This window comes from Penicillium canariense (genome assembly GCF_028826845.1).
Source record: "Penicillium canariense strain IBT 26290 chromosome Unknown utg000003l_segment0_segment0, whole genome shotgun sequence".
Taxonomy (NCBI): Eukaryota; Fungi; Ascomycota; class Eurotiomycetes; order Eurotiales; family Aspergillaceae; genus Penicillium; species Penicillium canariense.
In genome coordinates, this window is record NW_026622730.1 from 2,307,875 (window position 1) to 2,329,204 (window position 21,330).

General features: G+C 50.9%; 12 protein-coding genes across 12 annotated transcripts; 6 read left to right on the forward strand and 6 right to left on the reverse strand.

The window, feature by feature from the left end:
* Positions 1 to 353: 353 nt before the first annotated feature.
* N7482_005669 (putative translation initiation factor IF3) lies at positions 354 to 1,046 on the reverse strand (the record flags this gene model as incomplete). Its single annotated transcript, XM_056687794.1, has 1 exon — positions 354 to 1,046. One exon carries the CDS (start codon positions 1,044 to 1,046, stop codon positions 354 to 356), a length of 693 nt encoding a protein of 230 aa, XP_056543349.1.
* A 469-nt stretch (positions 1,047 to 1,515) lies between these two features.
* On the forward strand, positions 1,516 to 3,312 carry N7482_005670 (guanosine diphosphatase; the record flags this gene model as incomplete). Its single annotated transcript, XM_056687795.1, has 3 exons — positions 1,516 to 1,783; positions 1,854 to 3,192; positions 3,255 to 3,312. The coding sequence occupies 3 exons, from the start codon at positions 1,516 to 1,518 to the stop codon at positions 3,310 to 3,312; spliced, it is 1,665 nt and encodes a 554-aa protein (XP_056543350.1).
* Positions 3,313 to 3,969: 657 nt separating this feature from the next.
* Positions 3,970 to 4,633, reverse strand: N7482_005671 (NOPCHAP1/New4 family protein; the record flags this gene model as incomplete). The annotated part of the gene is made up of 2 exons (XM_056687796.1): positions 3,970 to 4,164; positions 4,247 to 4,633. The coding sequence occupies 2 exons, from the start codon at positions 4,631 to 4,633 to the stop codon at positions 3,970 to 3,972; spliced, it is 582 nt and encodes a 193-aa protein (XP_056543351.1).
* Positions 4,634 to 5,322: 689 nt separating this feature from the next.
* Positions 5,323 to 5,572, reverse strand: N7482_005672 (uncharacterized protein; the record flags this gene model as incomplete). Its single annotated transcript, XM_056687797.1, has 2 exons — positions 5,323 to 5,454; positions 5,489 to 5,572. The coding sequence occupies 2 exons, from the start codon at positions 5,570 to 5,572 to the stop codon at positions 5,323 to 5,325; spliced, it is 216 nt and encodes a 71-aa protein (XP_056543352.1).
* Positions 5,573 to 5,631: 59 nt separating this feature from the next.
* N7482_005673 (uncharacterized protein) lies at positions 5,632 to 7,518 on the reverse strand (the record flags this gene model as incomplete). Its single annotated transcript, XM_056687798.1, has 3 exons — positions 5,632 to 6,260; positions 6,322 to 7,228; positions 7,306 to 7,518. 3 exons carry the CDS (start codon positions 7,516 to 7,518, stop codon positions 5,632 to 5,634), a joined length of 1,749 nt encoding a protein of 582 aa, XP_056543353.1.
* A 287-nt stretch (positions 7,519 to 7,805) lies between these two features.
* Positions 7,806 to 8,220, forward strand: N7482_005674 (putative NADH-ubiquinone oxidoreductase 14 kDa subunit; the record flags this gene model as incomplete). Its single annotated transcript, XM_056687799.1, has 2 exons — positions 7,806 to 7,839; positions 7,970 to 8,220. 2 exons carry the CDS (start codon positions 7,806 to 7,808, stop codon positions 8,218 to 8,220), a joined length of 285 nt encoding a protein of 94 aa, XP_056543354.1.
* A 367-nt stretch (positions 8,221 to 8,587) lies between these two features.
* N7482_005675 (cation efflux family protein family) lies at positions 8,588 to 10,036 on the reverse strand (the record flags this gene model as incomplete). The annotated part of the gene is made up of 2 exons (XM_056687800.1): positions 8,588 to 9,658; positions 9,719 to 10,036. 2 exons carry the CDS (start codon positions 10,034 to 10,036, stop codon positions 8,588 to 8,590), a joined length of 1,389 nt encoding a protein of 462 aa, XP_056543355.1.
* Positions 10,037 to 10,380: 344 nt separating this feature from the next.
* On the forward strand, positions 10,381 to 12,798 carry dscA (ubiquitin-protein ligase dscA; the record flags this gene model as incomplete). The annotated part of the gene is made up of 1 exon (XM_056687801.1): positions 10,381 to 12,798. The coding sequence occupies one exon, from the start codon at positions 10,381 to 10,383 to the stop codon at positions 12,796 to 12,798; it is 2,418 nt and encodes an 805-aa protein (XP_056543356.1).
* A 492-nt stretch (positions 12,799 to 13,290) lies between these two features.
* Positions 13,291 to 14,023, reverse strand: N7482_005677 (glycine decarboxylase subunit H; the record flags this gene model as incomplete). Its single annotated transcript, XM_056687802.1, has 3 exons — positions 13,291 to 13,604; positions 13,680 to 13,742; positions 13,888 to 14,023. 3 exons carry the CDS (start codon positions 14,021 to 14,023, stop codon positions 13,291 to 13,293), a joined length of 513 nt encoding a protein of 170 aa, XP_056543357.1.
* Positions 14,024 to 14,257: 234 nt separating this feature from the next.
* On the forward strand, positions 14,258 to 14,766 carry N7482_005678 (mitochondrial 37S ribosomal protein bS6m; the record flags this gene model as incomplete). Its single annotated transcript, XM_056687803.1, has 3 exons — positions 14,258 to 14,281; positions 14,355 to 14,386; positions 14,457 to 14,766. 3 exons carry the CDS (start codon positions 14,258 to 14,260, stop codon positions 14,764 to 14,766), a joined length of 366 nt encoding a protein of 121 aa, XP_056543358.1.
* Positions 14,767 to 15,361: 595 nt separating this feature from the next.
* On the forward strand, positions 15,362 to 16,560 carry N7482_005679 (acyl-CoA thioesterase; the record flags this gene model as incomplete). The annotated part of the gene is made up of 3 exons (XM_056687804.1): positions 15,362 to 15,622; positions 15,713 to 15,756; positions 15,972 to 16,560. The coding sequence occupies 3 exons, from the start codon at positions 15,362 to 15,364 to the stop codon at positions 16,558 to 16,560; spliced, it is 894 nt and encodes a 297-aa protein (XP_056543359.1).
* Positions 16,561 to 18,721: 2,161 nt separating this feature from the next.
* On the forward strand, positions 18,722 to 20,934 carry N7482_005680 (uncharacterized protein; the record flags this gene model as incomplete). The annotated part of the gene is made up of 3 exons (XM_056687805.1): positions 18,722 to 18,833; positions 18,890 to 19,836; positions 19,897 to 20,934. 3 exons carry the CDS (start codon positions 18,722 to 18,724, stop codon positions 20,932 to 20,934), a joined length of 2,097 nt encoding a protein of 698 aa, XP_056543360.1.
* Between the last annotated feature and the right edge of the window lie 396 nt (positions 20,935 to 21,330).

Consider the following 21,330-nt stretch of genomic DNA (forward strand, 5'->3'; position numbering starts at 1 on the left):
GCGCCAGGGAGCGCTTAGTCATGTAGAGGCCAATCAGGGGCCGCAGATTGCGGAGGTCTGGCTGTCATCAAACACGATACGCACGATATTCAGATGAGACATCCTGGATTGTAGGCAATTGATGGTCTGGGGAGAGATTGAAGTACTAATGACATACAATTGTGACCTGGAGAAGTCAATGGAAGGTATGCGTAGCACCCGAGCTACTCAAGGACACATTGTGGCCGGAAGGTACATTGTCAATCCATTGATATGCCAAATAATGCTAAACACGCACCATGACAATGCTATATGCAGCTGAAAAGGCAGCTTGTTCACGCTATACAAAGACTCAACTTTCTCCTCGAGCCAAATCAAACATCTTTCTTCACCGTCAAGATCACCTGCTTGCCCGGCTCTCCTTCCATTGCCTTGACCTGTGTACCGCCAGCCTCTCTTGTAGTGTCCAACACACTTTGAATGACCTGTTTGATCTCATCCACAGTCGGCGAGCGCTTTGCCTTCTTCCGCCTCATGATTACCTCCACCTTCCGACCCTTCTCCAGGAAGTTGGTCAGCTGCTTCAAGCGGTGCGATAGATCGTGGGCATCGATTGCCCAGTTCAACTCAATCTGCTTTGTTTGCACCTTTGCTGACTTGGCGGACTTGGCCTTCGCCTTTTCATGTTGCTTCGCTTCCATTTTGTTCAGAATCTTACAGACCGGCGGTCGTTCGGCATCGGCAGGGGAGACTTGTAAAAGAAAGAACTTGCTGCGGTCGAAGGAATCAAGAACTTCAGCCAGTCGTTTAGGAGGCATGAGGTTCTGTTCCTCGTCGACAAGCTGGACCAATCGAGTTCCAATAGCTTCGTCCTTGATCAGCGTGGGGGCCGGGGGCGTCCGAGTGACGCGCAAGGCGAGGCGGCCGGATTGTTGGAAATAACGCAGCTGATGGCCATTTTGAAGCGGCCGAGGCTGGAGAAAAGAGACACTAGGAGTGCGAGGGGGGTTGATAAAGGTCTGGCGCAGGGCCTGCGCGGTGGATACGAGACCACGCGTGTGGTTCATATTGGCGGGAAAATCGGATGGCAGGCAGGTACACGAGGCGTAAAAGAGGCGTAAAAGAGGCAGGCAATTTCCACAGAAACTGAATTAGAGCCCAGACAGGTGAGATGAGTAACAGGAGATCGTGATGGGATAAGCGAGTCTGACCGAGCTTGTTGGTCGACGGGGAGTAGTCGACTAGTCAGCTTGTCAACTATGGGGAAGACCGGATCGAGTAAAAGCCACGCCACACCTGCGCCACAACCCTGAATCCCTGAAATTGCATCTCCTTTCTCTCCTGCGTTCCTTTTTCGACCATCAACCTCCAATCTCATTTTCCTTGCTGGGTTTGTCTGGTGTTCCCGGAGGATCAATGGTTTCTTGTCTAGTGTTTCGTCCCTTTTAACCCTTCCGATCGTTATTACTTCGTCCCTTTTGGTGGCCACCTGCGCCATCTATCCTCTGCTTATTCTTCCGTCCGCGGTTTGCTCGCATGTCGACTGGGGTCGACAATCAACAGCATCTCAAAAATCTCATAGACTTGGATTCGGTTACCCGCCACCGTTCGGTTTCCTACAGTAACAGTTGCTCTGTTCTGCCGCCTGTTGAGCCCGATCGAGTGTTCGACGGACAACCCGCCAATATGGTTTCTCAGAGTCAAAAGTCGCGGTGGCTGAAGACTGGAGCCATCGTCGGCTTCGTCTTTATGGTCCTTTTGTGGCTTTCGCCATCGAAGACCGCGGTTTCGAGTTTCACACAAGGTATGCGCCGAAGACGCCCGCAGTACCGCCCATTCGACATGGACAGAACTAACAACTCGTGTCTGTACAGAAAAAGCCCCCTCCACCGGTGGTGTCTCAGCCAAATGCACCAAGCCTTTCGATTCGTCCAAGCCTTTGATTCAATATGCCCTGATGATCGACGCCGGCAGCACTGGTTCTCGTATTCACGTCTACCGCTTCAACAACTGCGGCTCTACCCCGGAATTGGAGAATGAAGTATTCGAGCAGACCAAGAAGAAGGAGGGTGGCTCTGGCCTTAGCTCCTACAAGGAGGACGCTGAGGGTGCGGCTCGCAGTCTAGACCCCCTCTTGGAGGTCGCCCTGCAGAATGTGCCCGAAGAGTATCGGTCCTGCACCCCAATTGCCGTCAAGGCTACTGCTGGACTGCGTCTCTTGGGACCTGAGCTGAGCAAGAACATTCTGGAGGCTGTGCGCACTCGACTGGAAACCACCTATCCTTTCCCTGTCGTAGCCCGTGAAAAGGGTGGTGTCGAGATCATGGATGGTTCTGACGAGGGTGTTTACGCCTGGATCACCACCAACTATCTTCTGGGTAAGATTGGCGGTCCTGATGAGACCCCCACCGCTGCCATTTTTGATCTTGGGGGTGGCTCCACTCAGATTGTCTACCAGCCTACTTTCGAAAAGAGCAAGGCTGGCGGCATGCCCGAACACTTGGCCGAGGGTGACCACAAGTACGAGTTGAATTTCGGTGGCCGCGAGTTCGACCTGTACCAGCACTCTCACCTTGGCTATGGGCTTATGTCCGCTCGTGACTCCATCAACCGTGCGGTTCTGGAGGCCATGCTGGCCAACAACCAGAAGGACCTGTCGTGGCTGAAGCGTCCGATTTCCAACCCTTGCATTCAGCCCGATATGGAGAAGGAGGTCTCTGTGTCTTTCCCCGATGACCACCCTCTTGGCCCCAAGGTCACTGTGACCATGGCTGGTCCTCGGGATGCTTCCGCGGCTCCCCAGTGCCGCGCTATCGCCGAGAAGATCCTGAAGAAGGAGGCCGACTGCAAGCTGGCTCCTTGCTCTTTCAACGGTGTTCACCAGCCCTCTCTCGAGAAGACTTTCTCGCGAGAGGATGTTTATATCTTCTCCTACTTCTTTGATCGAACTGCGCCTCTGGGCATGCCGTCTTCGTTTACTTTGGACGAGCTGCACAAACTTACCGCGACTGTTTGTAACGGGGAAGACAGCTGGAACGTCTTTGAGGGCGTGGAAGGTGCGCTGAAGGAACTCCGCGATCGTCCAGATTGGTGCATGGACCTCAACTTCATGATGGCTCTTCTGCACACCGGTTACGAGATGCCTCTGTCCCGCGAGGTGAAGATCGCCAAGAAGATCAAGAATAACGAGTTGGGCTGGTGCCTTGGTGCGAGGTAAGTTTCACTTGTATCCAATTCTCTTCGTCTCAAGCCAGGTTGCTAACTCTTTTTTACAGTTTGCCTCTTCTCAGCCAGGAGTCTGGCTGGACATGCCGCATCAAGGAAGTCTCATAGACCTCACCCGCGGCGTGATGTTCAATTAATCATTTTTAATCATATGGTTCAGCCATAATATGTGATGGGTCCATGCATATAAATAGATACTCGACATGCATTGTTTTCTCCTTTTCTCCCTGTCTTCATTTTTCATCTAGACTTTTTGATGATCTATTTTTCTTCATTTTCCATCTGTTTCGTATTATTCATGATGTCCGTCGTGGACTGGGGTGCAATGACATATGTTGAATTAAACACGACAATTACCCAGAGAGCTGTGCTTCTGCTCGTAGCTCAAGGCTGGCCATTGGTCACTTCGTCGCAATATATCAGTACATGAGTGCGACCTTCATTTAATGTCGTGTCGCAGCCTCGTTCACCTCAGAACACACTCTGTCGATACCACGTGTCGGGCGGGACAACTATGGACAGAATTAGGAGGTAAACACATTCTGCTTTGTTTAAATAAAAAGATATGTACCTATATAAATATATAAATATTGGACAATGTGCCTTTGGTAAGCATTTGGTGTCTCATGGCCTTGAACATACGCAATGCTCCTCATTTGGAACTGAATGTCTTTGTCAAAGTCGCGGCGAAACCCTACCAACGGATGAAAATGCAGTGCGCTAGATAGAGTATGTGCAAGTTTTTAATCACCAGATATCTCGCCTTCACTCAGCCATCTCTTCAATCGACGGCTTATCTGTAGATGGCCTGTTGCCACCCATAAGCTGTCCCAAAAGGTCCGAGTCTCCCTTAGCTTCAGACTTCTTCAAATCTCCGTTGGGGCTTTCATCATCGCCCTCATCACCACTGAAGGAAACGTCACTGTCGCGCTTTTCCTCAAGAACTCCTAACCCAAGATTCTACAAGCGGGGTCAGCAACTGGATCTTCGAAAGCTGAATGTAGGGATGAACAAATATTGGAGAAACAGTAGTGTGACTTACCATCTCGATATAATCCTTTCCATCGTCCTCCACAGCATCCAAGACCATATCTTGGCCCCTGCCGGCGGCAATTTCCCTCTCTAAATCCTCATTGGCATCCTTCATCTTTGGCAGAAAGGTCGACAGTCGCGATAAAATGTCTGAACCCCTCTCCATACGCTGTATATTTGGTTTGGGCCGCCCGGCGATATTGGATACTGATGGTGCGGGCGCAGGAACAGGGGCATCGTTCTCATCATGCATGGCCTCATCACTGTCTTCTGAGTCTTCACCTTCGCTTTCACTTTCTGAGGATGAGGAGCCGGAGGACGAGGTTGGATCGTCGTCCGAAGACAGCGCCCTCCGTTCGTGGCGATCTTCGGTTGCATTGGAGGCTGTTGCTCTCATTTTGAGGGTGTATTATGGGACCTTCGTAAAGATGCCCCTTTTGTTCCTTCCAATATCCTTTCAGTACGTTTTGCTCGGCAGTCCAAAGTGGCGCGGTGGGAGACCGGGTGTTCGTCCGCAAGTCGGTGGTGTGACGCGTGGATGGTTAATCACGGGAAGTTCAAGGAGTAAGGTATGAGGGTATTGGCGCCTCTTGGAAGGTATTAAGTGCAAAATCACTGTCGGTTGACGTCTGGAAGGTTGTGCTAAAAAGTTCGAGTCGCGGTCTGGCGATTCAACTTTTTGGGTGGAGCAGGGCCCGATAACGATAACGCTGTCTAAATCGAGAGCACGCACGGGAATCCTATCATTGGACGAGGCCCATTCTTGGCGTAAGTGGGTCTATTGATGTAGAGAATTATAACATACTAGCACTTGCCTTCGTATCCTAATATTATTGCTCATGATATTCTCATCATCACCCAACTTTTCATGTCGATTCCTGGGTTTCTTATCGCCCGTTTCTACATCTCTCCCATTCTTTCGATGGTCAAAACCCCTCGCTGGCGAGCAGTTTCCCAGTAAAGGTACAAAACTATAAGTTTATATAATATTCCCACAAAGTGGCAGTTTCGCATTCCACTCCTCTATTAAGGCATATTTAATATTACAGAATTTAAGAGATCACCCTAGTACCGGCCTCCTCGGCACTAGGCCTTGACTTTGTGAAGGTTACCGGCTTCGGCTTCTTCTGCGGCTGCGACTTCTCCTCCGACTAGGACTTCTCCGTCGACTACGGCTTCTTCGTCGACTGCGACTGCGGCGCCGAGTCCGGCGGTCATCTGTGTCTTTGGCGAGTTCCGTTGTGGCCGTTACATCAGCCTCAGCTTCCTTGCCCGCCTCTCGAGCGGAATCCTTCTGACGTTCGGACCCGGGGATGTAACGGTCGATCTCGCCCATAGCTCGTTCTCGCTCTTGGGAACGGACTCGCCGTCTAGGTGACCTACTACGAGTGCTAGTCAAAGGCACATATCGGTCGATATCCAGAGAGCCGGGGGAAGCGCGTCGTGGACGTGAGGGGCGACGAGACCGTGACCTTCGCCGCGCATTTGACCTAGAACGAGATCGTCGTCTAGGAGCAGCCGATCGAGAGCGTGAACGTTGGCGCTCCCGACTGCGATGCCGGTGACGAGACCGCGAGCGTGAGCGTCGACGAGAGGGAGACCGAGAGTGCCGTGCTCGGCGGGGCCGATAGTCATCTCCACCACGATCCCGGTCTCGACTTCTATCACGGCTGCGATCAAGGCGGCGCCGGTCGTAATCTCGATCACGAGACCTGGACCTTGGTCGGTCACGATCTCGAACTCTTTCTCTGTCCCTGTCCACACTGCGTTCTCTTTCGCGGTCGCGATCGCGATCTCTATCTCGGGCTCCTCTGGCGGCTGATCGGCTGCGACTGCGACGAGCGGGTCGATAGCTTCGCTCCTCACGAAAGTCACGGAAGTCGCGGTAGCCACGGCGCTCCTCCATCTCGCGATCTCGAGATCTGACAGAGACATCCCGAGAGCGATCGCGGCGACGATCTGCGTCATAACGAGATGCTTGTCGTCGGCGAGAGCGGCTGCCGCTGCGGCTTCGGCTTCGGTCTCTGGTGGGGTGTCGAGTACGAGCCACTGTGGAATCTCCCCGTCTGGAGTCCCGAGATGGACTGGGAGCTCTGGTGGACGCGTTGGAAGTCTTGGCTGGTGCAGAAGTGGAAGGCGGTTTAAGGCCATTTTCAATAGCTTCAGCCTCCTCAAAATCGAATTCGGGCTTTTGGCGCGCCTTGGCAGCAAGCTCTTCGCCTTCTTTCAAGAGCATTTGTAAAGCAGCCTCCTCCAACGACTTTTCATCCACGGGAGGGGCCGGTGCAGGGGTCGGGTCTTTAGATGGAATGGACTTCTCTCCTTTGGGGTCCCGACTGCGCGGGGACAAGCCTCGGTCGGAGCGATGAGCCGGGGAGCGATCACGGAAACGGTCACGATCCCAGTCGCGATGCCGATCTCGATCTTCTCGCCTTCGTCGCTCATACCTTTCCTCCCGCTCCCGCTCTCGTTGCTCGTCGAGTACCCGTTGTTCTTCGCGCATGCGGTCACGTTCGGCCCGCCGTTTATCGTCGATCTCTTTCCTCCTGGCTCTCTCTTCGTCTTCCTTCTGCCGCTCCAGCTCACGTTTCTTCCGCTGTTCTTCGTCCTTAATGCGCTTCTGTTCTTCTTCGAGTTCTTTTTGTCTGCGTATTTCTTCGCGCCAGACCTTGTCCCGCTCGTCTCGTTTTACTTTGACATGGGCTGCGTAATCCTCATCCGTCTTATTCCCAGCTGCTTCTTCTTTGAGAGCTGCCTCTGTACCGATCTCTTCGCGGCGGATCGCACGAACTGAATCCATGATATGCTGGAGATGCTTCGATGCTAGTTGATCAATGGAATCCTCGACGTTCTTGTAGACATCACTTCGATCGACAGCGCCTTCGATTAATGTTGCGGCTTTTCCTCTTTCGCGCGAAAGATGTGCTGGTTCGCGCTCGATCTCCGATTCCGCCAATGCGATCAATTGGTTCGTGAAATTGGTCTTGGAATCCTGTACAGGTGTATTAGAACTCCGAGAATGGAAGACAGATGAGAAGCGCAGATGACTTCAGATAGAGTGAAAGATACCCCATCATTAAACTCAGCCCATATTTGCTTCCGGATGCTGTCGAATCCGCCTTTCTTCTTGAAGGAGTGCAGGAGTTTGTCGATTGCCGCATGCTGCGAAGCAGAAATCGGGAGATCCTCGGCCTTGAACTTCTTGCGCTTCAAGGAGTCCATGTCGACCAAGCGTCTCTTTGCGCCCATCTGCACGTCCTCCATGGCCTCGTTGGTGGCCATCGTGGGCTGACAGTGCAATGACAGGGACGAGAAGAAAGTCGCGTGAAGACGATAAGCGATAGCACGGGGATGCCCGGATGAAGGTTGTTCCGTGCTTAGAACTGCGGGTTGCTGATTTGCTTCAACCTCCTGCCGCCCGAATGCGACTTCACGACCCGTCCGACCCATCAATTCCGACAGCGGGCGACGCTTTAGTGTGACAGCGCGGACCTACCACCTCTACTGTCTGTGTCCGATCTTGTCGACGAATTGAACTTCTCCTATCCGCCCACGTCCGACCCGCGATCATGGTCCACAAAGTCCTCTTCTGGAGCGGCTTCGGTGCGTGATACACCCCCCTCAACCACCTTATAACCACCTCCCTTGCTGCCAATGCTATACGGGATCATACCATGTGGCTACCCGGATGCTTCTGCAAGGCCATAGAACTAACATCGTCATGCTTCAACAGGCATTGCTGTCCGCCTTTGGCAACTCGGAATCGAGATGCGTCCCATCCTCGCCAAGGAGTCCCTCTGGGTGTACCCTCTTTTCGCCGGTGTTGGTGGCAGCTTCGGCTACTGGATGCAGGGTGTTGAGAACCGTCAACTCAAGATGCTCGCTCAGCGACGAGAGGCGATCCTCGAGAAGCGCCGACGACGAGATGAGCGCGAAGGAATTAGCAAGGCTGAGGAGGGTGCTGTTCTGGCCACCGCCTCATAAGCGGCTGGTCTGCGTCCAATGGGGTGAATAGCGGAGGGAAGAGCATTGCGTGTGTATTTCTTTTATTCTTGACATGTACCAAAATTCCACGGTTTGATATCGGCATCCAATCGCGGAAGTCTTCGCGTGTGATGAAGATCCGGCAGCGTTCTGCGCTGTAGAATATGAATTAAACTTTCATCAACTGCTTCCAAAAATTTCCTTCCGTCCTTTGGTAAATGCGGGGTTTCATAAACCATGTAATTTCTTCTCCTTCTCTACTACCAGCTTGGATATGAGTCTACCGATCAAGGATAGATATCTAGATATGGATTGTACAGGGGTGTTATAGATGCGATTTCACCTATGTAATTCAACAGATAGCGGGCTAGGTCCGTTCGATCGTAAATTGGAGGGAGACCTCCCACCTCTGCCCACCAGTACCATAACCCCCGCCAAGTCGGTTCCGAATCAAGCTGGATATCTTTTCTCTCAGACGAGATATCGTGTCCTCACTTCCACCAACACGTACTTTCAGGTTCGCCATGCAAAGCCCATAATGGACCTGCCAGAACCGCGCGTCATCAACACCAAAGACAGCTGGGTCTGCTTCGATGTCCTTGATGACTTCGGTCACGCCTGGGCCTGAGTAGGACATGAGAAGCATTGAGCCCAAAGTTTTCACCAACCGCACCCCAAGAACGCACATGGAAATGGCAATGGTACCAGAGAGGACCTTGTCCAGCCAGTCATAAATCCGAATTGACACCAACGGCAGCAAGAGCAGGAGGGCAGAGCATGAAAGGGTCAGGAAATGAGATGGGTTGCTCAAAAGCGACGGAAGAGATTCAATGTAGGCAAACCGCATGGCCTTTCCAATTCGTGCATGGTTCTTGAGGCCAATTGCAGACACGAGCGTCGAGGAAATGGCAAGGACGGCCGTGACGTCGACGCTGCCCAGAGAAACCCCGTCATGGTCATGGACGTGGTGGGGCTCATGACCGGACTTCTCCAGGAAGTGTTGCAGGTTATGGGAGATCAAGTCCAGGCCCATGAACAGAAGCAGGACACACATGGCAAAGCCAGCAAGCACCTCGGTCCGCTCCAACCCAAATGGGTGGCGAATACTAGATCTCTTCCATACTTCAAAGTTCCCAAGAACATCTACGGCCACACAAAGAAGCGCTCCAAGTGAGTCGAAGAGTATCAAGTGGGACAATGCTGTCATGGCTAACGACCCATGCGCGGTCCAGAGTGTATATGCAGCCACGAACATGTGGCACACACTCCACCAAAACCGTGTTTTCTGATCCTTAGACATGCTAGCTCGACATTCCTTCAATGTTGGGATGGGCAGAGAGTTGGGCAGAGCTAAGGGAGCACGCGGAGGAGGTTCGAGGAAGATCTGATGGGAAATACTGCTGTGCTTGTACTTGTGGCCACGGCGTTGTCCAATGTTCTACCAAGCCGAATATGTCATTAGCGCATGCAATGTACTTGTGAGCTCATTAGACCGTACCGATTTGACCACCGGGCCCTTCGCCATTACAGTTGTATTGAAATTGAACGGCCCCGCGGCAGCAGAGTCATTATGTTCCGGTATCACAGTGTCGGCTGGTCCGGGGCTCAAATTGAAGGAGGATTTGGTCGGGCTCAAGCGATCTTGGCTTCCAGGATCTAGCGAAATGCTCCGAGGAAACGTATCTCGCAGTGGCGACAAGGCATCGCGGTCGATTGCGACTCCTGGGTTGGCCTGCGGCGCATGATGATCTCTCGCATCGTCCGCGGGCGGAGTCGGGGTACGCGGGGGGATAGGGAGAGGAAGATTCGAAGCCATCGCAGCGGCCTTGCGAACTTACTTCCGCCGAGAGGGTGAACAAGCGGAGTCAAGTCGCATGAAGCTCCGGGGAAAAGGAGATAGCGGAGGCGACAGCAGCCTGGGAAACTAGGTGTCACTTGGCAAGCGGAAAGGGCGGGGAACGCGGGCCCCGACCGCATGTCAAGTACATCATTCACTCCGATAGACGCCCGGCACACTACCACCCTCGTCATCCATTGTTTTCCAGCCCTGTTGGTATCGCGGTACTTCAAGCTGCAATCGTGCTTTGATCATTCCCGTCCCCCGCGATGCTCAGCGGCCAGTTTTGAGGAAGAGTCCGATGCCGACATCCCGTGGCATTGATGGATAACCGTCGTTCTTTTTTCTTCCTCCTGTTGGTCTTTTACCTACTTTTGAGCTCTCAGTCACATCCTCCGTTGATCGATGAAGATCTCCAGCATCAGCGTGAGCTCGATCGAGAGCGGCATGCGTTCCGACTGTTGAACGAGTCGCGGTATGGCGACTTCAATCCTTCGGCGGATCGATGGCTGCCATTTGCAGGAGTACGGAAGAATGACACCTATGCCTGGGATCTTTTCCCACATGTCCAAGGACGTGTCCGACATCAGTTGCAATCCGTCCTCTCGGATGCCGGGCTTCAACCTCCGATCGGACTGGATGACGCTAATGCATCGTCGCCACTGGATCTAACCAAGCTCGTCCTCCCGGTATATCGTAATGTTACCGGGAAACTACAAGGAGACTGGGTACGGAAGACAGATGTGCAACGCCAGGTGCCTCTCAATACGACCGCTATCGTCCACGAGCACGAATACTTCACCCACGATTTCAGCTCGAACATTACGGGAAACAGAGGCACTTTCCATCTCGATATAGAAGAAGGTGGCGGGGAGGAGCTTCGATATGGAGAAGGACTCGTCCGCGAGATACGGGCCAGCCTGACGGTTGAGAGCGAGGATTTCTGGGGTAGCAGCTGGTACTTCTCGTTGTTCGGTGTTCATTTTCCAGAAATCGGAGGGATTCTCTTGAGTACCTCGAGCGAGAAGTTTGACGGGATTTTTTCTTTGCCGCACTTCACACTATCTCCTGATACTTATGAGCTGTCCCGCAGACTTCTCCTCAAGTCGCTTTCAGACACCGTGTCAGAGAAGCAGGATCGGCCCCCGAGTCTATTCCCGTGGTCCTCGTTGGCAGGAACTGAGCAGATCGAATTTCCGGCGCCAAAATGCGAGCTCGTTATCTTCCTCCAGCAACATCCGGTCATGATTGATGACACTCTCGCGGATCGATTGCTGTTGGAGCGAATGGAACAGGAGCTCAGGTATCCAATGGGAGCACCCATTCCGGATCCTCCCCTCATGGTCATGTCAGCAGTCGTCTTTTCACCCGACTGTGGGTATCTACTCGAGACCAAAGGAACCCCAGAATTCCCACCCTCTGATTCACTATATCTATCTGGGCCGAAATATGAGGAGTATAATAAGTATGCTGCTCGTCTCATCTTCGTTGTTTCTGCCGTGTTTGTGGGGCAGATTGCCCTTCTTCTCCGGCAGATCAAAGAGGCATCGACTCCCTCCACGAGGAGCCGGGTCAGTTTCTATACCATTGCATTGATGGCGCTTGGGGATGCATTCGTTCTTACGTTCATTGCGATGGAGCTATATGCCGCTGTGTCATTCTTGGTTCTGGCAACTGCTTTGTTTCTAGCATTTCTCTCTGTCAGCTACATTGGTATGACATTCATGATGGAGATCTGGGCTGTGCAGGAGCCAGAGAGACGTGAAGAGCGACCGGTCGATCCGCCGGCACCCATAACCCGCCCAGGCACACTTCCCTTGCCAGCAACTGCTGCAGTCAGAGATTCTGGTGCCACGCCAATCATTTTGACTCCGGATCAAGACCCCCCTGACGACGACTTGGAGCCACCGCCCACCAACAACCGTACGACTGCGCCTACGGCAAGACAGCTTCGCACAGATGTGGGTTCCATGTATGCGCGTTTCTACCTCGCGTTATCTGGAATACTTATACTGTCTCTCTGGGCTCTCCTCATCCTACCCAGAAGGCTGGGAGGAATTTATGCGCGCCTCCTGGCGGCGGTCTATCTGTCATTCTGGATCCCGCAGATCTACCGCAACGTCATGCGAAATTGTCGTAAAGCGCTTAGGTGGGATTTTGTCATTGGTCAGAGTATCCTGCGACTATTCCCGTTCATGTATTTCCTTACAGCGCGTGGAAACGTGTTGTTTATTCGCACAGACTGGACAACCGCTTTCGTTTTGGCCGGATGGGTATGGATTCAAGCCTGGTTCTTGGCTAGCCAGGATATATTGGGCCCGCGGTTCTTCGTTCCTCGGGGCTGGGCACCCCCTGCCTACGACTATCACCCAACTTTGCGGGATACCCCTGGACCCGATGAAGACCTTGAAGCTGGAGGTGTTTTGTCGATCGCATCGCTTCGAGCTGATGAGCGTGATCTCGTGACAGACTCGAAAGACGATGACAAGCACAGATCTAAGGATCGCAAAAGAGTTATATTTGACTGTGCCATCTGTATGCAAGATATCGAGGTTCCCGTTCTTCCCGCGCCTACTTCCGCAGGCGGAAGTAGCGTTACTGAGGGGGCCTCGAGTATCTTGAGCCGCCGGACATACATGGTTACTCCTTGTCGGCACATCTTCCACACTGCTTGTTTGGAGAGCTGGATGAGGCTCCGCCTCCAGTGCCCGATCTGTCGCGAATCCATTCCCCCTGTATAGATATCGGCTTAATTTTGTGGATATACATTTTGTACATGTGCTTTGGTACGTGTGAAGATCCATGGATTTCCTGAGCTGCTACGGGTGCGCTGGTTAGTCCATACCTACAGAATAGGTACCTAGTTAATAAATATTTCGAGCCTTTTGCGTTGATTTTGATCCATAAATTTTTCTAATATCTGTACTGTAACCACACAAGAAACATCCAACCAGTTATCAACGCATTGACCTCAGTAATATACATATTTAAAGGAAAATCAGAAACAGTCTAGTGAAAGAATAGCGCCAAATATTTCTGCTTCATGGCTGGCCAGTCGAGGCCGTGGAGGGCCCCACACATCTAGAGGTATGGATTTGTTGAAGAAATTTTGTCTCTGTTAGACAAAGTATATAATATAACATCGCAGGATAACATAAGAAAAGGTCTTGCCGCGACCATTCGCCTCAATTCTAATCCCACCTATCACAAACTTATCGCTACACACCCAGTATTTAATGGTCGAGGGTCTCGTTATAGGCTGCCTCATCCAGCAGAGCATCCAGCTCAGCGACATCGGCAACCTCAATCTCAGCAATCCAGCCATCGCCCTCAGCGCTGGCGTTGATGGTCTTAGCATCGTCCTCCAGGACGGCGTTACCCCGGATGACCTTGCCGGCCACGGGGGACAGCACATCCGAAGCAGACTTGACGGACTCGACAGCGCCGACAGGCTCACCGGCACCGACCTCGAGATCGGCCTCCGGGAGTTCAACGAAGACGACGTCACCCAGAGAGTTGGCGGCGTACTTGGTGATACCAATCTTGGCTGTATAGTTCCGTTAATGAAACGACTCATCTGTGCAATCGACAGCCCAATTTGCCGTCATATAAATTGACTAACCGATGTTGCTGCCGTCGGCAAGCTCAATCCATTCGTGCGACTCGGTGTACTTCTTCACCTGAGCTGTGAGAGACAATTGATGACGTCGTTAGCAATCTGTCGCAAAAAGAAGCTCAATCAGGTATGCAGAATGGGTCTACACGGCCAATTCGCCTCTATGAAGGCCCCGATGGCTTCTGTGGCCAACTCAAAGGTCAAGATAACTCACCCAGTGGGCTCTGCGAGAAGCTCCGGGTTCCCCGCGGGAAGCGGAAAGCAGGCGCAGCGCCGAGGGAGGGGGCAAGAGGCCTCTGGGCGAGGGCCCGGAAAGCAGAGGGACGGATAGAGCGAGCAACAGCGGCCATTTTAAAAGCGGAGAGGGGTAATTGAATGGACAGGAAGAAGTGGGAGGAGGTAAGAGTTTAAGAATGAAAGGAAAGAGGTGTGCTTCCCCGGCGGAGTTGCGACGCCGCTGATAAGGAAGCGCCAAGACCGCTGATAAGCCCTGGCACCTCCGACCTCGTCGGATTTTGCGCGACGCAGGTCCCTCGTCCCTTTCCGTCATTTTTCATCGGGTCTGCGCGCCACCACTCGATGCAATGCTGTACGAGCTGATTGCCATTGTATGTGACTACTATTCATCCATTTCAATCATGTTATCTGAGCCGAAAACTAATCCGCATCCTTCTCTCACAGGTCCGCCCGGGCAGCCTCAACGAGGTTCGCGAGTATGTTCCACCATAACGACAGAATGAGCGCGACATCTCTTTCGGATCGGTAGCTTATTATGTGAATTAGGATTGCCCGTAACGCCGGTGCCCAAGTCATCCGCTCCGGCGGCGTCGTTCGCGGCTTCACCAACTGGGGCGCCTTCCGCCTGCCTAAAGTCACCACCAAGCACCAGGCCCGATACAGCGAAGGTCACCACTTCATCATGCGATTCGATGCCTCCGGCCCCGTTCAAGCATCCGTCCGCCGCACTCTCGGACTCGACCCGCGTATGATCAATTTCTCCGTCGTCAAGCTAGGCGACAAGCTCGAGGAGATCAAGGATATCGAGGGCAAGGTCGAATGGAACAAGACCCGCAGCATCGCTGATTCCATCTAAGTGGCGCATGACACTGCGGCAAGTATTATCTTCCTTTGGGGCAGTTGTGATAAGACCTTGGGATTTGGAGATCGGTCTCCAGCGTCCTCTTTCTTTCTTCTTGTATCATTATGGCGTGGGATTTAGGCATAACCACTCAGCACTGTCAGCACGATTGGCGCATCTTGTATAAAATTACAATCTGATTTCACGTTCTTCCAATCCATGATTATCCTCCAAAAGGCCTCGGTTTGTCCAATTACCTCGCGTTTGACCTGGTAGGAGATGACGATGACACGTGACTACCCCGTGGAAGCCGAGGCTCCCTCTTGCCGAAACCTAGCTTTCCAGCTAGTAATTCAATCTTCAACTCTCTCCACGCCGAATATTCCAATTGTCTGGCCACATCTGGCCTGATATTAGAACCAGGTACGGCAGGAACCTCTTTGTGGCAGGCAAGCCCTTCCCCAGTTCTTGTACTTACAGGGTTTCGGCTTGATTATCAATCACGTTGCCCGTCACCCAGGGGAAAGCAAACGATATAGGTCCGCGACTCTTTTGTGAATACGCGAATATAGACCAGATTTTAAACAAGCCTGTTTGCGTGATTTCCATCATGTCATCTGCAGGGGGTACAGATGGCGACTGGGAGGAGTTGACTTCCCCGCTTTCCTTTGTGGAGCTGATGGCCCTAAAACGCCTAGGGGATACAGAGAAGTCGCATGCCAGCATCAACGAGCCAGAGAGAATTGAGCGATTCCGGTCATTGGCTGCGCCTTTTCCTCCTGGCGAAGGGAATCGTTCATTTGGTGGACATGTATACGCTCAGTCCGCATATGCGGCATCCAAAACTGTCGGTACAGGGTTTGTGGTCCATGTGAGTTATTCCGCGGTCCATAGCCTAGGGAGTGAAGACGAATTATATCCATAATTTTGATACTAAAGGAGCTAACTCTGTGCCCGGCAGAACATGACGGGTACATTTATTCGCGGCGGACGGCTAGATATCCCGTATGTGTATACTGTCCGGCATGTTCGTGATGGGTTTATGTATTGCACCCGAGCAGTCGATGCTCGGCAAGATGGAAAGATCTGCTTCTCGTGTCTATGCTCATTCAAGCGGCATGAGAGTCAAGAAAGCTTCCATCACCAACCCCCGCCCCGCAAGGACGGTATCAGGAAATCCTTTCCGGAAAACGGCCGGAAGACCAACCTGTTAGCCCTAGTGTCGATGCAGATTGGTGGATCGAGACCGTCCAGCGGGAAGGCATCGACGAGCGGGAGTTTCCTGGGCTTGATGTGCGAAAAGTCGATATGAAAGACTATAACCAGTCTAAATCGATCCGAGAGCAACCGGAGAAATATCGCCAATTGACGCAGTACCGCCTAAAGGGTCTACCGGACGAAGACCCCAAAGCAACTTCCGCCCAGATCAGAGAGAGGGAGGCTAGAGGAGAATACGACAATCTTTATGCCTGCGCACACATGTACTCGAGTGACAAGAACTCTCTTCTTTTGATCCCGCGGGCTCTTGGCATCAAATACTGGGCCGAGATGTCTAGTCTTACTTTGACCGTTATTATCCATCAGCATGGGGAGGCACTACGAATGATCGATTGGGATGCCATGCCAGGCGACAAAACCTCTCTTGTGCCAATGAAGTGGTTTATCCAGGAGGGCTGGACTCCGCAATCTGCGGAGAGCAGGGCCGTGCATGAAAGTCATTTGTGGAGTCCAGATGGCACACTGATTGCCACATCTTTGCAGGACAGCCTGCTCCGATTACGAAAGGCTGAGCGCTCGGGGAATCTATGAACTTGCGTTTGATTGTGCAGAATAGCCATTTTCCAGCATGGATGGCAACATCGGAAGAAACTGTTGAGGTGGATGAATGGTGATGTATTGGAATCTACCGAAGAACTTAACTAAAGAGGGCCGATTCAGCTGACCAAGCCGCCGGGCTGAATAGGAAGGGGCGCCGGTTATAATGACCAGGCCGCTGGGCAAGGATGGTCACGCTGGGAAGGCAACAATAGATACAGATTAGAGATTGGTTACCTGCCATATTTGTGTCCGGCGAATGCTTTTGATTCCTCCGATGGTTAGGTTGCTGTCTATTCTATCCCTTTCGCGCTATTGGAATATTCTTCACCTAGCCTAGGGCTTACTAGCTACCGGAGACTACATTTACGCATTATATTTCCACATTAGACAACAAGGATATATATTTTGACCACGTTGCTTCCAAGATACCTGTTCCAAAATTTATCCAGAATTATAATAGAAAGTATTATTTCGCTAGGTATACCATAGGTGGTAGCCACTAAAAGCCATTGACAAGAGAGGTATATGTAGAAGCTTCTATAGATAAGGTCTTACGCGAAATTGAGTCCGAGGAGAACTATACCTTGATTGAAGATTGAGCTCTTGAATTTTTGAGTTGCCAAATTCATAAAATACGGTTGTGTAGTGTAATGGTTCATCACTCCAGATTCTGATTCTGGCAATCCCGGTTCGATCCCGGGCACGACCTTATCTTTTTGCGTTTCGCGGGTATATTTCGTCACTTTCGGTTGACCTTTTGTTTTAGATAATAACGAAGAAAAGTCCTTCAGCTGTATATTGACACATAAGCTACGTATCATATCCTGATAGGCGAATGCATATAGTACTATAAGAGCGATTTCCATGTTCGGAACATCTATAATCCGCAAACATTAGGGCCGTAGCCGAGCTGAACTAGCAAAAAAGTGGAGAATAATGTGGACTTTCAGCCAACATATCATTTCACCATAGTAAAAAATAGCAGCAAAAAACGCATAACGCAAAAGGTCGTGCCCGGGATCGAACCGGGATTGCCAGAATCAGAATCTGGAGTGATGAACCATTACACTACACAACCTATTGATGGTCTGAGCGGGAACAGTAGCATTTTAGAATCACAGACGGGAACTTGTGAGATCAATGCGGAATACTAGGCAGTTTGCCACCAGCGGTAAATCGTGACTATGTAGCAACAGCTCGAGATAGGATGTGATGAAGTTTAAATCAATAGATTTGAAATCTATTGGATTGTGATCGAACTCTAGTCCAGTAGAACGTATCGCAACCGGATAGATTTGACTTCGAACTCTAGTAAAATACAACCACAGATTCAATATCTGCATATTTTTATATCGAATCGAAGTAGTCGATGATACCACCAAGAGTCCCTGGAAAGGGGTCTAGACTTTGAGCTTAGAACTTATACTTGGCTGCGCCATAAAGTCTCCACTCCTCGGACCTACCGAAGAGCGACATGCAACACCATGGTGCTAACCACGGGAATAGTGACAGCACAGAGGATGCTGATATACACAGTCGGCAGGGCGGTTCTTAGTCATGGTCCCGGGATAAGGATGCAGTTCGTTGACTATATGCCAGTTATTACCAGGGCATCCCCAGGCTAAAATTACCCTGATGACTTGCCAAAAACAGGATTGGATAGAAAGAGTCAGCAGGCAAGGATAATAATTCCGAAACTAGCTTTAGATTACCACTATGGTTGTTATGGGAACATGCATGTAAATTTAAAAAACAACCTAGTCCATCATAGAAATGAGTCCATATCAAAGAGGCGCCACAGGGCTTACGTATTTACTGTACATGAAATTTTGCTCCCACTGATTGTTTCGACGAGAAAAATAAGGCATCAATGTGACAGGTGTGACTTGCTACAGTTTTGGCATTTTGCTCTTTCCACAGATCCGATTCTCCTTTGCGGTGCACCTGACCACCGCCCCCCGAGGACTCAAGAGTGACTGTTCCTGTCTGGAGAACCAGGATACAAGTCACATGTTACTCACCTTTCAGGTACATCCACTGCTTTCCCATCACTTCCTATGTCAACACGGCAACCTTCCCCAGCGCCTGCTCTCCAAGATTCAAACATACCCTGAACTTGCTTTCCCAGTGCCATTGGTTTCGAACCTTCATGATGTTTCGACTCTTCGGAAATCTATGGCTAGATGATCCACCAGACAGTGTGTTGACGGCACTCGATGGTGCTTTACCACTTATCCGAAACTTGCAACAGAATATTACCCACGGTAAGCACGCTTGAGATTTCCGAAAACAACACAAACCAGGATTAACAACAAATTAGGGATGCACCGATCTTCTAACTGGTCTATGGATGCCGCATTCAAGTGTTACCGGGAGGAAGAATATGCGTGGTGGAAGTTACACAACGTTGAGCGATCTCGCAAATACCTTGTCCACCCATCCGGCCGTCTTGATGCCACAGTTGCATGTCACCTTTTCAATCCAACGTTTGAAATCGACGAACCTTGTGACGGCGAGATAGATGACCCTTCGAATCCGTGTATAGCACAGCTTCACGACGTTGGCCTTTCGGCCGGTAACTGTCTGATATTCGACCATTCAGCTCGAAGAGAGGACAGCAGACATTGCAAGATGCTCTATCCACCGGATCTCTGGGATATCCATGAAGCATTCGTGTTCGCCCTCCGGTCCAATATTGAAGCGGTAGTGGAAATTTGCTGGGGGGCGAATGTACGCGAGCGAATGCTTAGGCGCCTACAGAATAATATGTGCACTCTACCTTTGTGGGGTCGTTACGAAGGTGTCACCCTGTACCTAGAGCTTGGCGAGGACAAAACTTCTGTTCGACGTTTTATCATATTTGTCAACCACCCGCAATTTTTCATGTTCCTGAAAGGAACAAATGTTCGGGCCCAGGCGTTCAGAACAGAGCAAGGAGGGAGACAGGATCTAATGCTAGAGGTGGCTTCTTGCCTAGGCAACATTGTCATCAATGCAGGCTTTTACAAGCTTAGCCCTCTACTCCTTCGACCATTTCGGCCAACAAAAGCGATCCGGGAGCAAAGAGACACATTAAAAGGCCAAGCATACGCCGAGCTCAAAGCTGCTTTCCCAGGGGCGACACTCATTTCCTCGGTTAAGGGTACACTTAGTCTCTCTCAAAAAGACCACAATGAGCTACAGGGGACCAAATTGCCCGTGATTGAACATATTTTGAAGGAACACAAGATCGTGACCAAGGACAATATTGCAAATGACAAGGCTCTGGTATGATAAAATTTCTTGATTGTCAAAGTTACTGGTAGTGTTTCTTCTAACATTGCACAGGAAGAGATTCGTCTTCAAAATGTTGCCCGCTTTTGGGGAGAGCTGCATGATGTAGCTGTTATGTTCATGCCTGATGCATCTTTCAACTTTGCAAAGAAGCTCGAATGCCAGCAGCTGATCAACACCATCGAAGCATCCGAGGGAGAGCTTTATCACTGGGAAGAGCTTCCAGCCAGCCTAGCTGGGTTGATTCAGTCCCAAGACGGACTCCGAATTGACCAGCACCCAATAGGCTCACGCAAAGAAGCCGAGACAGCTTATCGCCTTCTTCATTGTAACGGAAGTCCAGAAACATTTAGCATCGTTGGACTTGCCTTCGCTATCCTGATTACATACGCTTGGAGCATCTGTCGTACACCAAGAGATGCAATCAATGACTTGATGGTTCTCAGAGCATCATCAAAAGGCATTGTTCCTCGGGTATGCTCTTCCTGTAACGGAAGAGTACTAGACGACCCTTTCGCGTATTATGCTAAAAACAACGTGGATTACTATGTCGTCAAAAGCTCTCAGACAGGCTGTGGGCTCATTGACTGCACGGGACGTCGTGTTCTTCTTCATCCTTTGGACAGATCTCAAAGTTACGTGCGTGCACTGAAAAAGAACCTGGAAAATATCCCCAATTTCCGTACCCGCGGGGGTGCTGAATGGGAACAATATTTTCTTCGCCGTGGTCAAGCTGAGCTTGGAGAGATCCCTCGGACAGTTGAGCTCAAATGTCCACGCGAAGGGTGCACAGGTATTCTAGAGGACGATGCTCCAAGGTGGACTATTCATTCAGTTCCGACAGTTGTGCTTCGCCAATTTACATGCCCAGATTGTCAGCGCAAAGGCGACTGGAAGCCCGTGAATACCGCGATCAAGTACATCACCAGTGAAACCCTTAGCCGCACCTGGGGCCGGTTTAAGAAGAAAGGATGCGATCTAGCACAGTACCCGCGACTGGCAGATGTTTACTTTGCCCAGGGTCACATAACTATTCGAATTGCTCAGCTCAAGGAGGCCAAGAGGCTTGCAGATGAAAGTAACGCAAATTAGCCAGCCACAGACAAATGCCTTCTCAGCATGCTCGCCCTTGTTCTTTCTTATTGCGATCCCTAGAAAGCATTCCAATGGAGTTTTCATTGTTTGAAAAAGAAACAAAAGAGCAAATTCTGAGCTGTAGATTGAATTTACAAAAATGCAAAAAAGAAAGGTCGTGCCCGGGATCGAACCGGGATTGCCAGAATCAGAATCTGGAGTGATGAACCATTACACTACACAACCGTGGGTGTGGAATGCGACAGGAATTCAGGATATATGTGCCAGAGGTCCTAGTATACCATGAATTTAGAAAAGGCAGAGTGCTCTTTTATTTTAAGCAAAAAAACATTCGGAGGATAATAAAATAAATAAGTAATAAGCCGCTATTACCTATGCTTATAAATAGGATCC